The sequence below is a fragment of the Hippoglossus stenolepis genome, chromosome 10 (genome assembly GCF_022539355.2).
Source record: "Hippoglossus stenolepis isolate QCI-W04-F060 chromosome 10, HSTE1.2, whole genome shotgun sequence".
NCBI classification, from domain to species: domain Eukaryota; kingdom Metazoa; phylum Chordata; class Actinopteri; order Pleuronectiformes; family Pleuronectidae; genus Hippoglossus; species Hippoglossus stenolepis.
Window position 1 is genome coordinate 12081953 of NC_061492.1, and position 27361 is coordinate 12109313.

Consider the following 27361-nt stretch of genomic DNA (forward strand, 5'->3'; position numbering starts at 1 on the left):
AATCTGATCTGAATCAAATTGAACTTCATTTGAATGGATTCATAAAAATCTTGCGACTGATCTTTAAATATTTGTCTCAAGTGCCAAAACCCAAGATCTATCGTCTGCTGGGTTTAACCAGTTTCTCATGAAGAATATCTGCTAATGAAGACTACGCTAATAAGTGAGACAGGCTGTAAATACACTTTAACCACCACCCTCACGTTGTTTGAACACGGGGCCACAGCTGTAGATCCTCAACATGAAACGTACAAAGACTGAAGTTCAATGGGAGGGCATGTTGCCACAGGTGATCATTTATGCTTTGAAAAAAAAAAAAAAAACTGACTTTGAAATAAAAAGACTACAGCTGCTTACATCAAAATGGTAATGCATCATCGCAGAACATTCTGTCGTCTCTCTGTTGGACCACCATTACTGTCTCTCTCCAGTCTAAACCCAGAGGCTACTAAAATTATTAATGAAGACTGAGGCTCCCTACTGCAATAGATTAATGCACTCAAACAATTGCCTGCGTGTGAATGTAAGTGTTGTGTGGCAGGTGAACTGCGTGCAAAATGTTGGAATGTGTTTAAATATGTCTCAAACTCTAGAGCGAATCAAATAAACGCAAAGTAAACTTCAAGTTCTGTCCATGTCCTAGTAACTTCTGATTAGTGTTGAGGTTTATTGTTGACGTGTAAAATGAGCGTAGATCAGTGGGAATGCACGTATTGGAGAAAGTATGAACCGGATTAACCGACATGAGCAAGATTAAGTCACTGAGAGGTTATAAATGTCGGTTTCGATATATCTTCGGTTAATTGGCCAGCCCTACTCAATAATAGTTTGAATGCACCAAATGAACGTCTTCGTCTTTCAAATATTATATCGTCAGAGGCGAGGACTCCAAGCAATCCAGGGAGTCACATCTGTTTCTTTTTTCTTCTTCTATGTTTTAATGCTGTCTCAACTTCCAGCAATTGGTCTGAAAGCCAGATCAGATTGATCCTGACCGAGACCATCTTTTTTTGTCAAGGCACCTTTCACACCTGCTATTTAAGTCTGAAGGTAGATGTGAAAGCGCCCTTAGTCAAACAGTGATGAACCAACAATAGTGCCCCTCATTGTTCCAGAAGCCCTAATCCTCAACAATACAAACCTGCCAGATCAGGTTAGTCAACTATTCATGACTTGAATCCACTTAACAGCCATAAGCTGTAAAGAACAGCACTGAAATTTAAGTTAAATTGTCAGTTAATCTATGCTCATGTTATCAGTCCTACAACTCTTCAACAATAGTTCATGAGTAAAGGAAAAATGGCCGGAGAAGAAACAGAACACTCATAGCTTAAGCAACCTCTACCTAGATGAAAAAGGAGGCACTCAGTTGCTATGATACAGCACCACAGCAAAACCTCAATGGTGTGCAGAGGGTGAAACCACAGATCTTTACAAGCACTCTGGCAAGAATCTGCAGCCAAGTACTCAAATGACCAATTGTAAGTGTTGACATTGACAGTTGAGGGTGGAGGCTTTATACGAACTTTGCAATTCACAATAAAAGTCCACTTAAAACCTCAAAACTTTGACAATAACGCTCAAGTGTCAGAACTGAGCGAAGGACAAAAGGTTGTTTTATCTGTAAAGTTTTAAAAAAGACAAAAAATGGAAGGCAAAAGTTTCATAAGCACATTAAGTAACTGACATTTTCTGTCTGAGTGAATGTTCTGTGATTGTTCTACTATGATACTGCTCAGATACAACTGACAACATCAAGAAGAGCTCCATGTCCCATTCAATGGCTGTAATTTATAGTTGTGAAGAGGCAATTCACTGAGGGGGGTAAACACATTAAAAAAACAACAAAAAAATGTTTCATCTCTTGCTTTATATACACACACACACACACAAGTGAAACAGTCAAACAGAACAGAAAGTGAAACAACTTTACGTGGTTGACACGGATATGTGGTAATAGTAGCAGGCATCATGGGCGAAGCACGGTGATGGAAGCTGCTTCAATGTCATTAGACTGGAGTGATGCAATCTGCAAGGTATCTTGCAAATTGTTGAGCCTGTTCTACACAAAAATGTCTTTAAAAAAGAAGAGGATCGAAAAAAAGCAGAGGAAGACTTACTCTCAGTATGATGGAGACATGAATACAAGTTTATGTTTAATCCTGATTTGTCCAATCTCATACATTTTTGAAGGGGCATCAGATAAAGTCTTTTATAAATCACCCCATTGTATTGTAATTTAATTTATTATTGTTGTATTTTTTAGTTTTGATGATGTCACTGGTGACGGACGGATGGACAGACAGAAGGAAAGACAACACGAAAGTCAGCAAGAAAGACAGAAAACATATCCACAGTATATTGATATATATGCTGATATAACGGGAGGCATATCTTCAAAGTCTTGGATTCTTGCTTGTTAGCCAAACCAACTGGTCCTCCAAGCAAAAGAGGAGAGTGGAGGCTTATTAAGCACAGAAAGCCAAATCACCCTCATGACACCGCACCATTACCAAACGGAACTGATGAGTTATGAAGCTGAGTCATCCACTTTCATGGCAACAGCGAGTACTTCAGATCGAAGAGGAATGACCGATGCACAGATTTCCCTGCCTATCTACAGCCACAGTAAGCCACTGTAATGCAATAACTCTATCAATACGGGACAAAAGCATGGTTGATGTGATCTAACAGGCTCACTCTGGCAAAATTCATAAACTCAAATTAGATCAAACTCTGCAAAAAAAAGTTTGGAAAATGTAGGGAACACACAAAGTAATCTGATTCGATTATAAGCCATCATCAGATCAATAGGGATTATCTCTCTCCATCCCACGTTGGTGCTTTTTGTAGGAAACATGACCCGCACAGAGTAACACTGTCAGAGATAAATGGAGGAATAGAGGAAGCCTGACAGTTGTACAGTCAGAGGGTCCATTCCTCTGCTTCTCTGGATTACATTTTACTCTGGCAGCTGAGACACATGATCATAAAGTCTAAGCCACCTTCAATGGGAACTGCCTGCTTGTGCATTACTGTGAAGTCAACCACCCAGTAATTGTTAACAACACACCCAAGTCTTTACATATTCCCCAGGAGGAATCACACATGCCTGTTGACTGTGCACCATATTATTGGCACCAGCCAGCAGAGACTCCATTATACAGAGTCATGGGGAAAGAAATCAATTGGATGGATAAGACTCCCCAGACGACGGCCAATTAAAAGACAAGGGGGAGGTAGGGTAACTCTGACGACACCCATGGGCTTAAAACTACGACCAGTGGCCCCGAGCTGGAGGCTCTGGGGGACTCAGTCAACAGCGGGAGGCGTTGGAGGGAAGCCAACATGAGATTCTTCAGGTAAAGATGCTCATCAGAATTAAACCTACTGAGTTTCAATCTGTGTATAAAGCTGTTCCAGAAGATTGGGTCCAGAGGTTTTGCCTTTCACATATGCAGAAAGCAGCAGGAGATTGTTCGGCTTCACAACAACAGGAAAACATCGAGAACATTCAGGTGAAGGGTGGTGCATGGGCAGCATCAGCATCAGCACTCATCACCAGAAGCTCTTGAATCTTCCAAGTTGACATCTTCGTCTGCATCTTCTACATGTAGGGAAACTCATTTTCATCATGGGACATTTGGATTCTTTTTGTCTTTTTCAGGTTTGCGTCCATCACATGTTAGAAACATCTTCAACTCACCCAAACACTCACTGATTTCTCCCGACATTTTCCAGCTATATCCTCACATTAACTCACACTGACATTTTGTGGATTTTTACTTTTTTACCCTTGAAAATGTCCGGAGCAACTGACTTGCATTCTCAAATACAGACCCTTCCGAAAATCTCAAGAAAATGCCCCTAATTCAGTGCATGTCTGAAAGCAGCTGAGTGACGCTGAGCACCTGATTTTCACCTTCCCATTCATTTAATGACAGTGTCCGACTTGTATCACTGATAGCAGGGAACCGTCAGTGGATAAAAGGTGAGCGGAGAGTCAAACCCTCAGCACCATTTGAGCTCACAGGCCCACGGTACAATAGCCGGGTGGGAAACGCAGCAGCAACAACAACAAAAGACGGCTTGTTATCATGATAAAAGATTTGGCTGTTGACTGTGACAAACTGCAATCCAATATGTCACATAAACAGAAGACTGATTGTACAGCTGGGCCAGCATAGGCGGGCTTTTCATGACCACGGGACACACAGCAGCACCACCTCTGCACGGCCAGCTGGTACATATGGGGCAGCGTCTTTATATCAAACACGGTGGGTTCACTGAAATGATGGCTGCATATTAGAATCTCTACCAACAGAGCTATTAGAATTATTACGATCCATATGTCATCTCTCCGCTATAACTTCTCTGTATGTACTGATAGAAATCAGCTAGCAGTAGTTCACTCAAGTACCAAGAAACAATAGATGTCCAGGCTACATTTGACCCACATACTGTATAAGCAGGCTCCTTTTTTCAAACCCACTGCAGCCACTGAAAATATCATCTAAAATCCATACTTACATGAATACTAAATATGAACTATTTAGAATTATGTCATCAGAATAACCCTACCAACAAAGAAGCCTTGGATTTTATTTAAAATGTTGAATAATGCCATGTTATCAGGTGTAGCTTGCTAACCAAGAGGCAGTCTGCAGACACAGATGAAAAACCTGCATTGTGTAAGCATCAGCATTGTGTGGTCACCTGCATTTAACACAAAGAACAAAAGGTACATGCTAAATAAACAGTATTAAGGGGTATGCATGAGTCACGCTACATCACCACCTTTTTGTTTTAGACTACATCAAACTAAAAAACCCTGGCACCTCTTGGTTCTCCATACGAGCACAAAAACTCTGAAATATATTAGGCGGCCAAACAATGAAGGGATTAACAAACAAACAGAAGGTTGTGAGGGTTCATTGTATGTTGTGTATACGTGAGAGAGCCAGCAGAGAGATGCACCATGAGCACAGCTGCTGCATGTTGAAACAGCTGCAGCGAGCGAGTTACCAAAGTCCTCCTTTCAGGGGAAACAATAGTTTCAAGGTCAACAAAAGGAAGATATGGTCTAAATTTTGATGTTTCAGGTGGATAAACCGGGGCCCACACAATTTTAAGGTTGCTATCAAACCTTAGTAGTAACAGTGCAATGGTTTGTGGGATTTTTTTCCGGTTCTGGATAATGTACTTTATGGTGCCCTGACCCACTGCATGGGAAAACATACGGTTGGGATATTGGCATGCACCACAGACACTGGACCTGGTTTGGTTTCACACTGCCCATGAAAATGCTATGCTAATCTACAAAGCAGCTCTGCTTAATAGTATCAAATGCATGTGTGCTAATGCCTAAAGGGACTGAGATAAATCAGTATGCAACACCTGCAGTTAAAAACAGTGAACAGAGAGAGAACTAAAGTCATCTTAAAGACCGTGAAAACGTGTTTTCTGATAGAAATGGACACTTGAAATCAAGCATGCGGTTTTTGGACTCGAGCATTATGGAAGTTTAAAGTGGAGGTGGGGGAGTCCAAAGAAGATACAGCTAAATGTTTATGATTTTCTGAATGAACATTGTCAAGTGTTGAAGACTGAGAGCAGCAGTGTTCTTACTGGATATGACCCTCATGCCACAGGGCTGGTGACGCGCAGATGAAAAGTGCTCAAATAAAACCATATCTGAGGAAGACACAGCTTGGGGGTCAGGGTGTGAAATCTTGAACCTATAAAGCATCTTCAGAGCTCCTGGACCAGAGTGGGCCTCATTCAAAGCAGCTACAGTGTGTTACAAGGAAAGAAAGGAAAGCAGAGAGAGGCAGGAGCATAGTGTCAGTTCAGATTTCACAGCTCCCATTATAGCTCTGACACAGGCCGGCGCAGAGGCCTGTCTCTCCAGTGGGTTACCGCCCTAACAACATACATACAACAGCTTCATAAAAAACAGTGTCTGCCGTGCACACAGATCATACTGCATCTGAGTGGCTGTGTTGATTTGTGTGGTGCTGATAGCAGCCCTGGCACAACAGGCCAAACCAGTTGGCGGGAAGCACACAAACCGCATTGTCACAATGGGTGACAACCTGTCCAACAAAGTAGTGTTGGCAATGATAAGACATGATTACGCATCCTATTTGTGTAGTGCCATTGCCACATACTCAGCCGGTAGTCATTCAAAACGAGAGAAACAACTAAGCACAGCCACAGGCGTAGAATTCCAAGAGTCAATACCAATAAACAAATGCATGACAGAGTGGGTGACTTCTCATTTCCTGCTGAGCAGTTCCTGTAGACGTTCACTGACTGCACTGTTCTGAGCACTGAGGCAAAGGGATTGAAACTGCCAAATAAGATGAACTTTAAAATATTGTTATAATTAATAATTGTGGTCCCAGGGTCAAGAAAAGTATTAGATTTAGCAATGTAGCTAATAACTATCCAACTCTTAGGCACAGTACGAATAGACTTGAACTCCTTACCAAGTTCAGAGGAATCATTTGCCCTTAAAAAACAGGAGTTCATGCCATGCAACATTCCAATCAGAGGGTGGAGAGGTTTTATAATGACGCGCTCCAGTCTGCACATGCAGGAGGGATGGAGCTCTTCTTATGTTTGAACTGCAAGAAGAAAAGGAGTGGCGTCACATGGCTCGGCAGCTGTGGTCAAGATCTGCTGATGTAGAAGTCAAGTTTGTAAAAAGATAATGCATCATCCGAAATAAAAGGTGGGTACATAAGAATCTAGTCATGTCTTAAAAATGCCCGCTTTTTGATATGATTTCAAAGATGAATTCTTTACGACATCTCAGCTGAGGATACACACACTTCCTCCCGTGTGCTCCTTTATAATCACAAAGAGGCTTTGCTTGGGTCCGGTCGGAAAATAAAGTGAGTCATGAGCTTGTGGCTTGCATGTAAAAGGTACTTTGCAGTAGGAGGAAACGGGCTCATCTGTATGTGACCCCATACCAATAACAATAGAATAAAGATAACAACAGTTGATTCTCCTGATACTGATATGGGGGACGACACAGGAAGTATCTGCCAGCATTAGAAGAAAAGAGACGAAGGATGATTTTGGCAGTTGGAAAGGAGCAAGACTGTATTTTCCCTGATGATAATACATACAGTGGAAAGCTGGAAATCAAGTTTAATTTGAGATTACATTGTGCTTTCATGGAAAAGAACATTGCCTGGTGTTCTTACAACCAAAACAATAGCTGTAACCATGTGGCTAGCAGAGCAAAGGTATTAGTTGGACCAGTAACTCAGGGGGAAATTTCATCCTCCGCCGTGTAGAAACACTAAAATCACAATGTAGTTTGGAGGAAACCACCGTGGTTAACGTGGGATCTTTCTAAGGTTTCCTCACTCCAGCCACAGCAGCACTTCGACAAATCAAAGTGTCAACAGTTGAGGTGATGGAGGGAAAAGCAAAGAAACTGGTGTTTGGGTAGGGGGGAAATCTGGGCTCTAAAAGAAGTTGGTCTAACAAACCTTGAGTCGTGAGCAAACGCTTCCACACACTGTAGTCTACAAGCTTCATTTATTGCTATGGAAATATTCTTTGCATACGCGCTTGTGTGCACTGGTGGGTGCGGCACGCATACAATTCTGACAGAGATAATGTTTACAAGGCTCATAGTTGTACACATTGCCCTGGATTCCCCTTCTGTAATCCAATCCAATCCCAATATCCATCCCATTATTTAAGGTGGACCGCACCTACATTATTTACCCTACCTGTTTCAGGGCCGACTGAGAAAGTGTGGTGGTGCACAGTAATTGCAGATGAGCAGTCACGTGAAAGAACACCACAAACCACACGTTTTTAAACTTTCCTCTTGGCCTAATGTATTATTAGTAGTAATAATAATATTATTCCACGTGTTCTTAAACTGTTATAATTTGGTTCTCTGCCCTTGCTTTATGATTCACAAATATATGAATTCCTTTATACTCTATAGTCTTTATTGTCATTCTTATTGGTTGCTGAATATGGTTTTTTGATTACATGTTTGATAACAGTTCTGTTGGTTTTAATGCAGTTCAGGAATCCCATGTAAATGTTTAAATAAATGAAACCTTGAAACTATGATCCATGTAAATCATGACAACATATCATTTGCATGGCCTCCTCCAAACTAAATCAGAATGACGCCTAATGCTAAATCTGACTTCATTCATAAATACATGCTCCCTGGATTTAAATATAACCATATTACCGGGGTTTTTTTTCTGTTGTACAACAGCTTTTCTTGCTCAGCTGTAAGAAAACAGTGGCAATAGCATCACATTGATCCCTGAGGCCTAAATGTTCCACTCTGTTCTATGGCTGAGTGCATGTTAAATGAAATGTAACTAGTTAATCCAGATTAAACTGGGTGGACGGCAGATCCAGTGATCTCTGAGGGAGGCTCCGGTGTGGCCACCGCTGGATCGGGAACTGGGTGGCCATCGAAGGGCACAGACATTAGCTGTGCTCGTAGCCCTGAGCTGATGTGTGAGAGCGGAACAACGACAGTGATTTGTGTGTGTGTGTGTGTGTGTGTGCACTCGTTTTCTGTAAATCCGCAGGCTGAGAATAGCGGGTTTTTTTGGGATGGGGGGGGTGAGGAAGAGCAGCGGTGCGCATCACCAACCTCTGCTACATCCGCACGTACGCTAACGCTAAATACGCTGATTTTTGAAAGTACGTTTTCCCACTCGGGCGGGTCGTGAATCGCTATTTCATCCACCATCCCCTCCCCAAACCTCCCCCCCTCCCTGTACCTGGTCGACGGGGAGATTGATGATTTCGCTGATGGGCTGCAGCAGAGTGGATCCGGTGCATGGTGCCGTCGTTTGGGTCGCCATGCTCGGTGAGGATCCGTTAGGGGAAAAAAAATCCCCAGTTTTCTCTCTGTTGTCTCCTTCCTCCGCTTCTTCTTCCCCTCCCCGCAGCCGCTGGTAGATCCGCTGCTGCTGCTGCTGCGACGGGCTGGATGCTTGTAATCCACAGAACCCCACCGACAAAGAGAACAGGGGTAGGATGGTTGCTACCCACCACTTCCTGTTTCGCCTGTTGAGTCCTACTTTGGCTAGCACCTCACAAATATGCGTCTATAAAGAAAGTGAGAGAAAGAAAGAGTGGATAAGTAATAAAAAGAGAAAGAGGAATGAGAGAGAGAGAGAGAAAAGAGAAAGAGTGAATAAAGAAATAAAGGTCAGAGAGAGAGGGAAAAGAAGAGAGAGAGAGAGAGAGAAAGAGAAAGAGAGAAAGAAATATTTGTGAGGTGTTTCAGCTAGTTTAAGAGAACATATGGCTAGCTAAATTTCACGTAGCTACACTTCCTTTATTTTTTTCTAAACAAGGTTACAAAGTGCTTCACAAAATCCATGTTAAAAAAAAGAATGAATAAAAAGATAAGGTATTCAGTTCAGTTCCATTTTAAGCACCACATTATAACATATTTAGGTCGAGACCTTGACATTTAAAGAGAAACCCAACAGTTCCCACAATGAGCAAACACTTTGGCGACTGTGGAAAGAAAAAACTCCCTCATTAACTGGAAGAAACCTCAAGAACCAGATTCCGTGTGGGCGACATCTGCCTCGACCGGTTGGGGTGAGAGGAGAAAAATGGAGAAGAGAGGAGAGATGGGTGGAAAAGAGGGGAGAGAAGAGAGAGAGAGTTGTGTGTAACCATCATGTTTAAGCCCTGTCAGACTGGTTGTTATAATGTAAATAATAAACTTCAGTTGTACCATGATGTCATCGGGTGATTCTGCCTTTTATTCGCAATAACGTTAAAAGCCGAACCTGAGGGTATTCTGAGGCTCAAGGTATATCTGACTGAAAAAATTCAGATCTGAGAGAAATCTACGGAGCCCCTGAAGTGGGAGTGCTCCACATATCTCACCTTTAAGATCAATCTTAAATGATGGCTCCTGTTTACATTTGTTTGTGTATGTCGTTGCTTGTGATTCATCTGTTATTGTTTGTTACCTTCCCCCGGGACTACGGATGTAAAATAGCATGTTTACATGTAGTGTTTTTTTATACTGATGTTCATTAACATGCTCTGTCCCTATCAAATGTATAAGATAAACAAATAAAAATATGTAAATCTGTATGAAAATCTAAAAACAAGTTAAAATAATACAAATAAAGAGGATAAATCTGTGTAAAATAATAAAATACAATGATGTAAGACCTTGTTAAACAGCTTAGTTGGGGGCACTTGTGAATATAAATGCTTTCAACCTGGTTTTAAAATCTGTAATGGATAAAGCTAACACCATCAGGCGGTTGGTTCCAGCACTGTGCTGCATAACGATGTATAATATGGTTATAATAATAATTTCACGCCACAAACGACCGACACAAAGGTTACTATTACAGTAGAGAAGGTGGTGAACTATCTTGACTGCAGAGCTCCTTTGTCGACATTAAAAAATGGTGTAAGTGTGGGTGGAGAGATGGCGACCCACCCCTCAGCCATAACCATTTTTTTTCGACCTATCGCGAAGGGGAAAGTGAAAGCCACCAGCCAACCGGGTTTTCCAAATGGAGGCAGGGGGCGGGGTGAAGCTTGATTTACAGTTTTCAGAGCAAATCGAATTGTGCCTGAGCTGATGATTCATGTGGAGCCTCTGTCCCTAGCCCTCAAGTATTTGTAGCATTCCACACGTGAAGGAGAAAGAGTGTGACGTAAGGGGGGGGGGAAGAGGAAGCGAGCAGGAAACGAGACAGTGATGCATCTCCAATGTGAGCAGCATCCCACACTCACATGCATTCAAGCACTGTACAATAAATGTGGTATACTCACCCTTTAGGATTATATGTAACGGTATGATACATGTCACATTTTTAAATCATGCATAGGACACAATGTATTCCTAGAGTCTCAACAGTAAATTGAAATTTTAGGGCTGTCTGGGCACATCCTATGTCACGACTTGTTCTTGACACCAATCAGCCACACAACCCCCCCACCTTATACTGGATAGGCCACACCTCATGTTGCTATAACAGCGCTGACCCATCAAAGACACCTGAAGGTGTGCTGTGGCATCAAGTACCAAGAAGTCAACATGGCATTCTCAAAGTAGCGAGGTGGAGCCTCCAAAATCTGATTTGTTGTCCCAGCACATTCCACTGATTGTCGATTAGATTGAGATCTGAGGCATTTAGCCTGCCTTGACATGTCATGGTAAAATGGTAAAATCAAAACTTAATTACTAAAATACAGGACAAAGCACAATGTCAGACAAATTAGTAAATAAACTGAACTAACACTTTGTGGTGTTGAGTGCAATTGTCATGCCATGTCATGTTCCTCAATGTTTTTTTGCAGTGTAGCAGGGCACGTTAGACCCTAGATGAGGATACTGAAGAATCGTTCCCATGAAGGGGCGTGATGTCTGCAACAGTATTTAGATTGGTGGCAGACCTGAGTGTCAAAGTGAAATGCCTTCTTTACAAATAGCTGTCCATGTCCTTCTGCAATCTCTTCCCCAGGTAAACATGCCACGCACCAGGCCGTCCACATGATGTAAAGTCGTCCAACTTGGCCACCTTCTTACATTACTCCACGGTCCAGTTCTAAAGCTTACGTGCCCATTGTTGGTGGTTTTGGCAGAGAGCTGAGGTCAGTATGCACACTCCAACCAGTCTGCAGCTACACAGCAGTGAGCGTCCTGACAACTTGAGTGTGTTGTTAAGATCTTCATCAGTTTGTGGTGGATTGGGCCACAACTGCCAGTCTCCACTCCACAAAAATGCACGGTAACAATTACACTACACCATAAAGTTGCAATGAACAGAAAGCATCTAAAGGACAAAGGTAAGAATGACTTTCAAGTTATACCTGAAAAGATAGTTCAAGGTTTTCAAAATACTAACCGGGCAAGGAATGCAAATGAAGTTGGTGCATTTGCAAGATAAAGGTCATGTATGCAAAGACTACCGTGATCAGTCAGATCAGCAGTGGCTGCTCGAGGTATGCAATGACTGGAAGTGAAACTTGCAGCAGCCTTCCGTTTGAGTGTCCACTGTCTATCAGCACCACCTACTGGTTATAGCGATTCCTAGCACCCCACATGGATAGCGTTGAAGTAAATGCATTTTCCTCTTTAAATACAATGAAATAAATACTTCAAATAGAGATGGTTAAATCAAGGACATACACAGAAGAATTTTACATCATATTTTCAAGTCATCAAGCTATGAATTATGTAGATTCAACGTTTTTTTCCATGACATTACATTTCTTTATTTCGTTCTTTTGTTCTTTCATTCTTTCGTTCTTGCTTTCTTTGGTTCTTTCTTTCTTTCTTCTTCTTCTTCTTCTTTCTTCTTCTTTCTTTCTTTGTTTCTGAATGGATGAATGAGTAGATAAAGCAGGGAAGTTATCTGCACCCACTCACAGTTGCCAGTAGAGAGCAGCACTTAGTAACAAGAACAGTCCATCTGGCTGGACTGACGTTTTTGCACTTTGGTTCATTCAGATTTCCTGGATCATACCAAAGCCTTCAAATGTGTCAAGTATCAGAATGGAAAACCAATTATAGGGAGGGAATGAATCATGGCAGAAATATTCACACAAGTTATTACTGATATATACTTTTAATCTGTGAGAGAATCACTTTATAAAGATTTATAGATATAGCTGGATTTATCATGTTGACACTGGTACAAAGAAATTCGGACATGAAACATTTTGACGCAAATAAATCTGAGTTCCCTTTTCTAAAGGACTCAATGCATATACCTCTCACCTTATATAGAGTTGGCAGTGGACTTACACACATGCAACTATATCTCTCACACAGTTCTTATCATGGAGAAAATCAACTCGTAAAAAAGATGTACAACATAACATATGTGACGTCTCATATATGTTTGGCTACAGAGAAAAGGCGACGTTTGCCAGAAAGAATTAAGGGAGGATGAGGAACTGAGGCAGAGGAGCAATAAACAGTGAAGACCTTCAGGCGCCCTAGTGGACAGGTTCCACTTATCACATCAAAGCTGGATACTTACATCTGAGCAGAGGTAAAGGAAGAGGGGGAAAAAAAATGAAAGGATCATTCGAAGAGCTGCAGCAGAGCAGGGCATTGAGCACCTTAAATATGAATTAGTAATGAATGACATGGGTTTAATTCAATTGAATGTTAGTCTAAGTGTTAAATGAGCATGAGTGAACTTACGTATTGAACATGTCTCAACCCCATGATAAATAAACGTTATCCTAAGGATTAAACTAGTTAGACCTCAATCTGTATGTAAAGTATTATTGAAAGTAGTAAAATAAAATGTATTATTATTTTCCCTCACTATATATTGTGTGTACCTGCCTGTGAGGGATGGGCCTAATACATTATTTAACAAACACTGGTGTATCACAAGGTAATTTGAGGCTGCGCATCATTTTCAAAGCAAAAGGATTTCATCAAATGTTAAAGAAAACAGCAGAAACACATTTTAAGCCAAAGCATCAAGTATGAAGATGATAATCCCTTAAAAATGAATTAACAAATAAAATCTTCATTCATTCTTCACATTAAAGCGTGTGAAATGTCAGAATTGCTTGTATTATTAGGAACTATATTTGCATATGTGCTGAGCTCTTGAAGTCTCTTGTCTCGTCCTCAGTGGACAACGTGCACTTCACTTACTACAGCTCTTATATGATCACCATTAATCATTCATAACTACACAAAGGAGGAGGGAGTGTGACACAAGCAGACAGCCACACAGAGATCCAGTGCATTCATGTCACTCCACTCAAACACCTTTTTGTTTTGTCTCGGCTTGTTCTACGTTTAAACTTCAATCAGGAGGACGCGCACAGTGTGGTTAAGTTGGCATCGTCATGGCAACACCAGCCCCTTTCCTCGCCGCCTCTCTCACAGACTGATACTCCGCCCATAGAGCTCGGCTTTAGAGGGCAGAGGAGAGACGGAGGGAAGGAGCAGGGAGACACAAAGCCTCTAATCTATGTAAAAGGCTGTAGGAGCGTAGGAGTCACTGGAGGTTCCCACTCATTCATAATGAAGACCAGGGAACTCACAAGTGTACACACGTGTGATAACCTCTGCTTCCAGCCTCCTTGATCATTTTCTTTGTTGTAAAAATTCTCATTCTTGATTTTAAACTTCAAATACTATTATACAAATTTATTCCATTTTTTCAAATTCAATATTACATAATCAAAAGTGAAAAATAACACAAATCATTTGAATTTATCACAAGCGTGGGAAACCAGACGAAGACCGGAAGTAAAGAGAGGAAGAGACAAATAAGGTAAAAGAATGTCAAAGCATAACAGGAAGTAACAGAAAAAGACCAAACAAGGTAATTATTAATCAAATCTTTATATATATCTATATATATCTATATATAGATATATATCTTTGTCAGGGGAAGATTCTCTAATGTCTCTGCTGATCTCAAATTGAAAAGTATTACTATTAATATTATTGTTTCCAAAATTTTGGAAAACAAAAACATAACTTGTTAACTGACTGTCCCTTCCCTCACAGGTTGAACGTGCTCGGGTGATGTTGCTTGGACAGAATCCCTGAACACCGGCACAAGAGCTCCTCAGAAACTACACAATCTTCATTAAGAAGTATGGAGACCGTAGGGCGATCGAGGACGTCATTTCCAGCAAACGAAGATTCCAGTACAAAGAGGAAGTCAAGGTATTTACCAGGAAAACTAGAGCCTGACACACATTCAGTAGTCGGAAGGATTTGGGTTTCTACTGGTTTGAGAAAAGTGATGAAAATATGATCACGCTCAATCTGAAACTGTGCCATAAACGCCTAAAATATCTTTGATTCATCAGTGAGTGATGAAGCCTTGTTTTCCTGTTTTGTAAGTTAACAAGTCATCATTTTGTTTTTGTTTTCAGGCAAATCCACATAACCACGACACATGGCTTGACTACCTGCGTCTGGTGGAGAGCGATGCTGACACTGAGACGGTGAGGGAGGTTTATGAGCGAGCCATTGCCAACATCCCGCCCATCCAGGAGAAGAAATACTGGAGGCGGTACATTTACCTGTGGATCAATTATGCCCTTCACGAAGAGCTGGTTGTCAAGGTGGGTTAAAAAAAAGACGCAGTTTAATATGAGTAGTATGAATACAAAGACAAGGGGAGTTGACTATCGTTTACATCTTTTTCTAGTTCTAAAAAAACATCTGGTAATGAGAAGATTATCTGTTTTACTTCCAGTATTAACCAACATGTCCATCACAGAGCGATATTTAATTTATCACGTCTCAGTCTCAGAAGAGACCAGGGAAAAATAATATGGTTTGGTCATGTGTCTTGAGATTCTATCTAATTGTAGAACAAATAACAAATCAATAACAATCCATTCTAATTATATTCAAATATTTGTATTCTTTCTTTGTCAGGATCTAGAGAGAACGAGGCAGGTGTATCAGGCCTGTCTGGCAGTCATCCCTCATAAAAAGGTAATACAGATTTGTTCTGACAAATGTGATCTTACAGTCCTGACTCTCTATATAAATAATTATAAGTTAATATAGTAGAACAGAATTTTTTTTAAGTTGGGGCTGTTCTTAATAAACTATTAATCTTGTATCATATTTTTTGTTTCAGTTCACATTCGCTAAGATTTGGCTGCTTTACGCCAACTTTGAGATCCGACAGAAGAACCTGCCGTTAGCAAGAAGAGCCATGGTGAGATTCCACAACAGAAACGTTCCCTGACACATTCTCGTATGGACTCTTTTTCCCTTTCCTCAAACTGATTCATGAGATTTAAAGAGACGAATAGGTTAAAAGAGCAGCATCAAAACCTTTAGACCAAAATTAATACAGAATCAAGGATTGCAAACATTGTACACTTAGGATACATGACAGATTCAACTTTATGAACAGATACATGCAGCTGTGATTTCCACTCATTCCCATTTCTCTTGGCTCAGGGCTCAGCGATCGGTAAATGCCCTAAGAACAAGCTGCTGAAGGGCTACATCGAGCTCGAGATAGAGCTGTGTGAGATTGGCCGCTGTAGGGAACTGTACGAGAAATACCTTCAGTTCAACAAGGCAAACTACACTACCTGGATCCAATTTGCTAGGATGGAGATCTACCATGGAGAAACCGACAGAGCCCGCACCATCCTCAATCTCGGCGTCCGACAACCGAGACTCGATATGCCAGAGGTATTGTTTATAGATTTTACTAGTTTTTGTTTTATCCTGCACATACAAGTACACACTACAATCATTCAAAAACCTATCTTTGTTTGGCTTGATTTTATATTGTTTCAAAGTATTTGCTTCTGTTATCGATCCTAGATTCTGTGGCAGTTTTACATCGACTTTAGAGAAGGTTAAACTTATGCTCCAGATGTTGTCCCCATTCCTCCAAAAACGTGATTTCACCAAGAAACGCGATGCTCTCATCGTTTCTCGTTTGATCGCCCAGTTTTCGCAGTGCAGACGGACAACATTAAAGCAACGCGGAGACGAGGGAGTTTGGTCGCACAGTCACAACAAGCGGGTTTCATTTCTTAATTAAATATAGTTGCTACAGATAAGATAATGAGAAAGCCTTTGACTATCCTCTCACATTGCAGGAGATTACTACACTTCCCAAACTGCGCCAGAGTGAACTGGCAACAATGGAGACACGTGCACCCCTCTGGCAGCCTGCACGCCAAAAAGAAGCATGATATTTATGTTGTACTGGGGTATTAGGCGCTGTGTGGTTGTGTGTGAATTTGCTCCTAATCATTTTCCTTCCACATTTTCTGTGTAATATTTTGGGACTTGCACTGTCTCATAGTAGGAGAGCATGTTATTTTGTAAGGAAAATAACTGGTTGGTTGAACAGTAAACTCATCCAGTGGATTTTAAAAGTTACCAGAAACTTACACCACACTGCAGGTGGAGAGGCTCTGCGTCTGTGGTTAACGACACTAATGTGAGAGGGTCTGGGTTTTCGCCTTTGTTCATCTGGGCCAGCAGGCAGTTACGGTGGACCTGGACTCCGGCCTTCTCTGTGGCTTTCAGTGCACATTTTGAGTTTGTTGTCAAAGAGACGATAGACCTTTTCTGTGTTTGTAGTCCATTTTCTTTTCTTTTGTAGTAGTCGACTGGCTTCCCAGCAAGAGTTGGTTGGGTGTCTTGTCTCGAGATGCCGCTTTAGTTTGGAAGGCTTCAGCGCCTCATTTGAAAGCGTCAAGTCGCAATCCACACACTGGGCTCTGGGCTCTCCATCGTCACCTCCGTTAACAAAACCATATTTAATGAAATTGGGGTTGTACCTACGTACAAATTTGACGTTTTTTGGTGGATTAGTAGCGTTACTGTCGTTGTTTTTCCGCTTAAGGAACCACAGTCTCGCGGTTAGCATTAGCTCACCTGTCACTGGGCGTCTCAAACCGATGACGTATGCGGCCGTCGCGGCCCACTAGCATCAAATTGAAAACATTTCACGGCCCAGTAGAGGGCGCTCACGGCCCACAAACGTCAGCATCACATTCTCAAAGTAGCGATGTCGAGCCTCCAAAATCTGATTTGTTGTCCCAGCACATTCCACTGATTGTCGATTAGATTGAGATCTGAGGCATTCAGAGTGCCTTGACCTCTTTGTCATGTTCCTAGATGAAGATACTGAAGAATCGTTCACATGAAGGGGCGTGATGTCTGCAACAGTGTTTAGATTGGTGGCAGACCTGAGTGTCAAAGTGAAATGCCTTCTTTACACATAGCTGTCCATGTCCTGCAGCAACCTCTTCCCCAGGTAAACGATGCACACGCACCAGGCCGTCCACATGATGTAAAGTCGTCCAACTTGGTCACCTTCTTATATTGCTCCATGGTCCAGTTCTAAAGCTTACGTGTCCATTGTTGGTGGAAGTGAAACTTGCAGCAGCCTTCCTTTTTAGTGTCCACTGTCTATCAGCACCACCTACTGGTTATAGCGATTTCCAGCATCCTACGTAAATGCATTTTCCTCTTCAAATACAATGAGGCATATACTTCAAATAGAAAGGGTTAAAATCCAGGACATACACAGAATACGTTTACATCATATTCTCAAGTCATCAAGCTTTGAATTGTGTAGATTCAATGGTTTTTCGATGAATTTACATTTCTTTCTTTTTTGATTTCTTTCTTTCTTTCTGAACGAAGCAGGGAAGTTATTTGCACCCACTCAACGTTGCCAGTAGAGAGCAGCACTTAGTAACAAGAACAGTCCATCTGGCTGGACTGACGTTTTTGCACTTTGGTTCATTCAGATTTCCTGGATCATAACAAAGCCTTCAAACGTGTCAAGTACCAGAATGGAAAACCAATTATAGGGAGTGAATGAATCAAGACCAAACTATTCACAACATAAACTGTGCCATCACACAAGTAATTACTGGTATATACTTTTCATCTGTGAGAGATCTATAAATATAGATGGATTTACCATGTTGACACTGGTGCAATGAAATTATGACGGGAAACATTTGACGCTAATAAATCTGATTTCTATTTCAAAAGGACTAAGACAATGCATATACCTCTCACCTTATATAGACTAGAGTTGACGCTGGACTTACACACATGAAACTATATCTCTCACTCAGTTCTTATCATGGAGAAAATCAACTCATAAAAAAGATGTACAACATAACATAATATGTGACGTCTCATATATGTTTGGCTACAGAGAAAAGGCGACGTTTGCCAGAAAGAATTAAGGGAGGATGAGGAACTGAGGCAGAGGAGCAATAAACAGTGAAGACCTTCAGGCGCCCTGGTGGACAGGTTCCACTTATCACATCAAAGCTGGATACTTACATCTGAGCAGAGGTAAAGGAAGAGGGGAAATGAGGAGGATATGGAGCTCCACATAAAAAAAAGGGCATTGAGCCCCTTAAATATGAATTAGTAATGAAATACATGGGTTTAATTCAATTGGATGTGTGTTAAATGAGCATGAGTGAAATGTCTCAACCCCACAATAAATAAATATTATCCTAAGGATTAAACTAGTTAGACCTCAAACTGTATGTAAAGTATTATTGAAGCTGCTTCATAAATAAAAATGTATTATTATTTTCCCTCACTATATATTGTGTGTACCTGCCTGTGAGAGATGGGCCTAATGCGTTATCTAACAAACACTGGTGTATCACAAGGTCATTTGAGGCTGCGCATCATTTTCAAAGCAAAAGGGTTTCATCAAATGTTAAAGAAAACAGCATGTGAAATCCCAGAAATGATTGTAATATTAAGAAATATATTTGGATATGTGCTGAGCTCTTGAAGTCTCTTGTCTCGTCCTCAGTGGACAACGTGCACTTCACTTACTACAGCTCTTATATGATCACCATTAATCATTCATAACTACACAAAGGAGGAGGGAGTGTGACACAAGCAGACAGCCACACAGAGATCCAGTGCATTCATGTCACTCCACTCAAACACCTTTTTGTTTTGTCTCGGCTTGTTCTACGTTTAAACTTCAATCAGGAGGACGCGCACAGTGTGGTTAAGTTGGCATCGTCATGGCAACACCAGCCCCTTTCCTCGCTGCCTCTCTCACAGACTGATACTCCGCCCATAGAGCTCGGCTTTACAGGGCAGAGGAGAGACGGAGGGAAGGAGCAGGGAGACACAAAGCCTCTAATCTATGTAAAAGGCTGTAGGAGAGTAGGAGTCACTGGAGGTTCCCACTCATTCATAATGAAGACCAGGGAACTCACAAGTGTACACACGTGTGATAACCTCTGCTTTCAGCCTCCTTGATCATTTTCTTGTTTCCTTTTCCTCCCCCCTCTCTTCACAAAGTCCACTCCATCACCATGTGACTGATATTTATTTACAGGCCAGCCTGTGTGGCTGATCTGTATTGTGGTGACAAAGTACATAAGCTCCTTATATAGTCAGAAGTTCATGTTCTGTGCTCCTCCAGGGACATGGAGCGTTTCTCTTTGCAGATCAGACAGGAAGTGTCTGGTGTCAGGGCCCACTGGACGAGTCCACTACAATCCTAATGTTTCTTATGTTCCAATGTATTTCCGTCTCCACTCTCTTCCTCTCCATCTTGTTGGAGTGATGCCTGCAGACACAGCTTATTTAGTGCGTCGGCCCACTCACTGGTTCTCCAGGGGGAACTGTCTGGGAGCACATTAGGATCAGAACTGAAAATAGCTCAGCAATACAACCTGCAGGAATCACTGAGATGTTGCTTGAGACCAACGCCATATTTTCCAATCAATAAATAGTGTTACCTGATCAATATGCTCCTGCTCGCTGACAATTCTCCACGTTGGGAGATCAGTGTAAAGACCTCCAGAGTGGAGTATATAGAAAAATTAACCTTTAAGTTTCAACTCATGTGTCGTCTCGCCCTCCTTTGTCCTTTCTCGTCTCGCTAGTCCAGCCTCCTTTGTCCACCATGTTTGGTAAATATCAGCTCCGTACATTTTGCATAATCCTGCTAAGAAGTCCTGCACCAAATTGCACACAATCATAAATATCAGTCCCCTAAAATGCCAGATTGTTTTCATTAAGATCCATGAGTTATTTCCTGATCTGAATCTGCACCAATATTTACACGGTTCTTCTTTATGTCAATTTCATGGAAATTAGTAATTACTAAAGTAGTTTAGTAATTTTTGCTCAAGCACGTACGAAGACATAGCTTCATTGGTGGAGGTAATTAAGGGATCTATCGTGGACATTTTTTAATAACCAAATTGTGGCGGATGAAAAATGTTCCTGTTGGCTTGAGTATTGATCTGATGCAGAAAAGATGACAATCCTCCCTTTCTCTCTTACATTCATCCAGTCTTTCCTTTACTGCTGCAATATCGTTCACTGAAGGACAGGTTTCTCATAATTAGCTTCTCTCTTCTCTCTCACAACGGATAATGGATGTGTGGTTTACACTCTACGCACTGTTCTGTCTGACCTGCTCATACATACAATCACTGAGTTACATGGACTGAACTCACTTCGCCTCCATTAGCATTCCCAGGAGGATTTCCAGCAGATTCACTGCACACACAAGGCTTCATTCACGTTATTCTTTCCTGAGGAACATCATACTGTTGCCTCGCCTCCTTTATCACACTCTTGAGTATTTGGATACAAGATTGCGACGTTAATCCCACACAGAGAAGAAAAGCAAACACCCGAAAGGTACACTTTCATCCTCTATCGTCTCCCACCACGATCCCCTCACTCGAGTTCAAAAGCCTGAGAGGCTTTCAACTCATCGGTTGTGGAGTCTGAACAGATGCAACACAGCTCTGGGAGTCTGCACCGTGACGGCAGCCGCTCCGGGAGTTTACAGGACTGTCAGTGAGGCTGATTTGGATTCACGGTGCTGATTCCGTCATAAAGTCGGGTTAAATGTTTACTCTGGGTTAAATTGAAGTAACGTGGATGAGCCGGGGAGATCCAGCTTCAAGAGGCTGGCAGTTTCCTGAAGCAGCGATTTGACATGTGGTCTCCTCTCAGAGCTACTGGGAATGCCTTGGGTGCAAATGAGGGTACTATTGAATCTATGCTCCATATATTTATGTGTATGGTTGTAAATTTAAATGAAGGAGGGATAATATCAGTCTCTTGCATGTCACTGTTGGTCATGACTGAACTTAACATCTTTTGTCCTCCATGAAGCCCTGGAATAAGTGATTTGCAGGAACCTAGGATTGAAAAAAATAAAGGAAAGATGATGCTGTAATAATGGACACATTTTGTATTGTCAGCTTTCTTCTAAATGTTTGCACTGACCATATGTGACATTGATTTAGAGAGTAGATACAGTAAGGTATACAGTGCAGTGAGTGCTTTTGATTTACCTTTAATTGGCCATATTACGTCTGACCAGGAGGTTATGTTTTCACCCTTGTCAGTTTGTTTGTTAGCAGGATAATGCAACAATTACGAGATGGGTCAGGGAACAACTCATTAAAATTTGCTGCAGATCCAGGAACTTTTATTGTATCACTTTCTTGGGCTTTTCCAAGACAGTGTCATTGTTCCCATTGAGTTTGAATGCATCTATTATACTGTATGTTGCTTTGGACAGACGATTCGGCCAATTGAAGGTAATGTAATATAATTTGTTATCTAAACAAATGGTCTAAAACAGCTGTGGTATGAGCAGTGTTATATTTCCAATAAAGGGACACTGGGGATACATTGCTAAGATTTTTCAGATCATAATCGCGTGTGTGTGTGTGTTTGTCCTGTGGTTTAACAATTAATATCCTGTGGTTTACATTGCTCGGGGCCCAGAGGAGATGATCAGCAGCACACACAGAGGGAGAATTCACCACCACTGACTTTTTATTAGTTCAGGGACCGGTGAGAGTTCACTGGCACTGTCCTCGTCCTAACACTGTCTCGGGGGGGGCATTGAATAACACGGTTTGCATCACAACACGATGAGATAAAGCCAGCAACTTGTTCTGCTGCAGTATGCAAGATAAACAGCGGTGCAGAGATTTTTCTCCAGGGGAGGCAGAGTGGAATCCTGGAAGTGAGATGCATGATTAAACACTTCAAGTTATGGTAACTAGGAAACTGAGGAAGGATGGGGCTGGTTGAAAAGCTGCCTGTCAGAATATAATGAAGAACAGGGACACTCGATATGTTCAGGCTCATGGGGCCAAATCCTAAGAGGAGCAATAATTACTGTAAAAGCCACTTGCTCCTAATGATGATAGTGAAGCAGCTGCAGACCCCCAGCTCTTAGCAGTCATCCCCCAGATGGGTGTGTGTGGTGGGTGCTGGCAAAAAATGTCAGGCAATTATTTCACCGAACATTATTTCTTGGGTGTCCTTCAAGGTGGCAAGGTTAAATGGAGACCAGGAGCCGGACTGTTTTGTGGTTGAAGTGTGTGGGCGTGCTCAGATTTGGACGTTAATGGAAAAACCCTGCGCTCAGCGCTGGAAGAGAAAAATGTCCTGCTTTATTTGTTGCTCCACAAAAAAAAAAAAATCTATTATACAATGCAGCATACCGACCATATATTATAATCTGCCACATAGGACAGGAGATGTTTTAATCTCCACCAGTTCACTGTTAACCAAACACTGGGTAATTGCCTCAAATGGTGACCTTTGACCTTAATTGAAATTTTTTCCCGAGTTGAAGATAATGAGCTATATGACACCAAGGAGCCTTAGGGCCATATTGAAAAAGATAAATTATAATTTCTAATATTACGAGAATTTAGTCGAAATCTGATGAGAAAATTCTACGATTACAAGAATAAGACATAATTGAATGAGAAAAAAGTCATAATATCATGGGAATAGGAAATAAGCTATAAGGAGAATCCATGCTCGCTGGAGTTTCACTTATAATGCAAATAGATACAAACTTTATTTCTACAGCACTTTTCTAAACAGTCTGAATGGCTGCATCAGTGTTGAAATACAACAGTATAGAACAATGTGATGATCACTTCTCTGTGAATAGGAAGACGCCTGCACAGAGCATCCATTCATATAGAATCCACTGGTTCACACTTTCCCTGAATTCATTACTGAGCTTCATCTCTGGGAGAAAGGATCCAGGTTGGTTACAATTCACTGCCCTCGTCTGAGCACCCCCCCGCCAAAAGCCCTTCCTCCCTCTCCCATTAGGAATCCCAGCGTGTGCAAGCTCTCGCTCAGGATCACCGGGCACAGCTTGTTCAGCTCATGCAGCCAACTCGTTTGTGTAACAAGCTCTTCTTTTAATGCAGCCTTTAGTCAGTGATGTGATCGGGGAGACGTTGAGAGAACTTCCTCCACATCTCAGTGTTTCAGGACCCGAGCTCGGCCCCGTTTCATTTACCGACGTGCTGGAAAATTTGGACGGTTAGAATCAGTTGCAAATGACTTTGAACAAAGACGTCTTTCATTCCTCTTATTTGAAACACAGGACGCTGGACTGTGAGGTGATCCCACCTGTTCCACAATCATGATGTCATGGCAGAGCAATTAGGAAAAAGTGACTCCAGTACTCCAACCCCCCAAATCCCCCTGTATTTGCTGTGCTATGTTGTCTGTTCCTGCAAACACTTTGGATGTCTGTGGCTCGCGTTGACCAAAGAATGGGAGGACTGACACACCCTGTGCTTTTCCTCTTCTGGTGAAATTCACATTTACAAATTACAAACAGCTTTTCTCAGAGTGTCTCTGCGTGTGTGGGTGTGTGTGAGTGTGTGTGGGTACAGTGTGACATCTGCTTTGGCGATTGTTCTGCCTGCAGCCGTCTGGTTCTGGTTGCATTTGGTTTTGGTTTGTTCTTCACCAGATCAGCTTTGCTTTTTAAACAAAAGAGGAAAATTGTGCACCAAAGGCAGTGGATAATGTGGACGTTTTTACTTTTGTGTCTCGATAAATCACTCCAAAATGTTCAAATGCAGCAGCCGTAGCCAAAGCAGATCCGACAATTTCCACTCCGACTTGCTACTCAAGGCTGTGAGTTGTTTGCATGCAAACTAGGTCTATATTGAGGATGGGCTTCGCTGGTGAATGAGGCCTCTGTTCGCTTTAATAAAGCAGCTGCTTTGGCACCTTTTTTTTCAGAGGGAGCAGCAAATAGGGCTTTAAAAGGCAAATCTCCGGTGATTATATTTGGAGAATATTATTTATTCAAAGGCTACATTCATGACACAGTGCATTTTACAGAAATAGTGCTTCCTTGTTTCCTTTTTATGATCCCTCATTGAGATGCCTGGTTGTGTTTTTCCACGTCATATAAAATACAAAATGTGCTTCTCATATTATGTTCTCATCCTGTAGCTGCTGAATGACCCGATGCACCTTGGTTTCCAGTGCAGCACTTTATCTGGGGGAAATTCAAACTGATGCAAACTGACTCAACATAAAGAGCAAAAGGAAAACTGAGGAGCTCTCTCACCTCACTTGCCAAATTACTGCATTCACCCTGGAGTTTCGCTTCCATCACTGCCAATCAGAGCCAGAGCCAATTAAAACCTGTGTCTCCTGCAGAGTCATTGGAACCGGGAGTGAATACTGATTGTATCCATTCCCATAGCAGACCAAAGCCAGATGTTAGTGGGGTTTTATTATTGTAAAAGGGGCTATAAGCTGCTTTCTGACATGTTCTGAATACCAGATATTCTCTTGAAATTTTCAAGAGGTGCTGTATGTGAGAACACATAACACAAGACACCGGAAAAGATGTTTGTCTTTTGGGGAAAAGGGTTGACGCTGGTGTTGAGCTGCAGCGAAATCGATTTGTCGTGTCCTGCATTCGCTACCCAGACGCCACCCCTCACCTGAATGTTCCGTACATTTCCCAGTTGTTTTGAAAGAATCCGACCCGGCCAGTCTCCTGCTGCATTATTCATGTGTGAAACCAGATTTTCTGGACATTTTCTGGAGTTCATGTCTGAAAATGTATATTTTCGGTTTGGTTTGGTCATGATTTAAAGTTCAAACCCCGCATTCAGAAAGGCAGATGGTGCTGAATACATAAAGCCATGTCGGTCGTGAAGAGCAAAGCTGGTGTTGCTTGGTGCTGCTGACCTCACTCCCTGTGTCTCTGGATAGCAGATGTTCATCGGGAGTGTGTGAGTGTGTGTGTGTGTGTGTTCGTTTCATAAGGGAGTCGAGGCCCGAGTCGCCACTCAGGGTCAGCCTGGGTCCCGGGCTCTTCATTTAGCAGCTTGCCAGGAGACGCTGCAGAGCTGAAAGAATGTGTGAACACTGCCCAGATTGTGATTTAAAGGCTGCCCATGGTTTTTTTGCCTCGGCCGCTGAGATACTATTTATACCGGTAGCCGTCCTGTCGGGGCCGGAGGAGCTGGGAAACACCAGAAGATTCTTCATCCCAAAGCCCAGGAAAGGGAAAAAAACCTGTAGCTTTGGGAGAAGTTGTTTTTAAAAATCCTGTTGACCAAAATTCAGGCATGGGAGAGAGTCTTCCCAGGTCTCAGACAGTGTCCAATGATAGCATGTTTTCAGTGTTTTTATTTTTTTTAATTTTTATTCTTGGCTGCGGCATATTGAAAATGTTAAACATCTTCTCACATGGGGCGTCTGCAGTAGCTGCTTTCATGTGAAACTCTGGAGCACACAAGGATACAAAATTGATAGCACTCTGTTAATTACTGGTCTAATTAGCCTTTCTATCTGGTTCACTGTGATACCACACTATCAGGTCTCATTACCAGCGTCAGTGCTTATCCGGCTCAGGCTTAACACAAATGTCTCGATCCCTTTTCTGTTACAATGAGTTTTTCTGGATTACATAAGGGGCAGCATCGTGAACCTGTTTTTATATCTCAGAGAAGGAGTTTGTTCACTTGAAACCTCCTAATTGATTGACTTCATATCCATTAAATGAATTCTGAATCAAGGAAACACAGATGGTGAGCTCTTTGAGCAGGAGCGTGAATAATGGAGTATTTTCCATTTTAGGGCTTTTAACAACTTGTTGCTGCACGTCTGAAGATAAAGCATCTGGAAAAGCCATATTCAAATGTTATTTTATTAAAGTCAAATGAAATGCTGTCTTTTAAAAAGGTCTCACAGAATGAAATTTACACTGCAGTGTAGTTTTTATTAAGGAAAAATAACATTGCTTGATCCAAAAACCTGAGACACTACAATCCAGGCACCTGTTGCCGACTTCCTGTTACTTCTGCTGTAACTAGCTCCAGATAATCTAGTTATAAGTGTGCATTTCATATTCATTCATAAATAGTGAAATCCAAGGTTTGTTCTTCCTCCCTTTTCTCTAAATCTTCTCTAAACTGTGCAAAAAACCTAATGTTGCAACATTAGGCTAATCATTCATGGTACAGCCTGTGTGATCAGACTTAACACTACATGCATCTTTAACACAACTCAACAGACAAACACAACATAAATGACAGATGTATGCACAGAAACACACAGTAAACTACACTTTCAATATGTTGTTGAATAATTTTCACATTTCTATTTATTTCCTTATCTCCACCCATGTCTCCACCTTAAGAAACTCCCAGTGGGGCTGTAATCAAGATGTTGCTTTCAAGTGCTGTCGGGAAATATATTCATTAGACATTAGACTGCACTGGAGTAATCAAGTGACAACCACTTGACCTAAGGACTTGATGAGAAAGGTTTTTATCTTTCTCTGAAGAAGACACATCAGCTCATGTATTAACATTGAAACTGGACATTTTTAATACTTATTCTACAATATAAAAAGTTTTACTTTACTAATAAAGGTCCACTTGGTATGTGTGTTCTTAACTATCAAGGCTATTTGTCATGATCGACAACCACTCGTTTATTCTTTTACTCTACCATACTACCTGAAACTTGCTGCTGACAAAAATTCAAGCCAATGAAGTTTTG

At 41.6% G+C, this 27361-nt stretch overlaps 1 protein-coding gene and 1 long non-coding RNA gene across 2 annotated transcripts in view; one reads left to right on the forward strand and one right to left on the reverse strand.

Moving 5' to 3' along the window:
- Nucleotides 1-9061, reverse strand: part of mboat2a (membrane bound O-acyltransferase domain containing 2a) — a 39979-nt gene extending 30918 nt beyond the window's left edge. The window contains exon 1 of the mRNA XM_035168380.2: nt 8784-9061. Within this exon, the coding sequence (XP_035024271.1) occupies nt 8784-8867 (84 nt within the window). The 5' untranslated portion in view covers nt 8868-9061. The remainder of the gene's footprint in view (nt 1-8783) is intronic.
- Nucleotides 9062-14918: 5857 nt separating this feature from the next.
- Nucleotides 14919-15714, forward strand: LOC118116693. The gene is made up of 3 exons (XR_007033058.1): nt 14919-15105; nt 15425-15484; nt 15633-15714. It is a non-coding gene; the product is annotated as an uncharacterized LOC118116693 (long non-coding RNA).
- Nucleotides 15715-27361: the final 11647 nt, after the last annotated feature.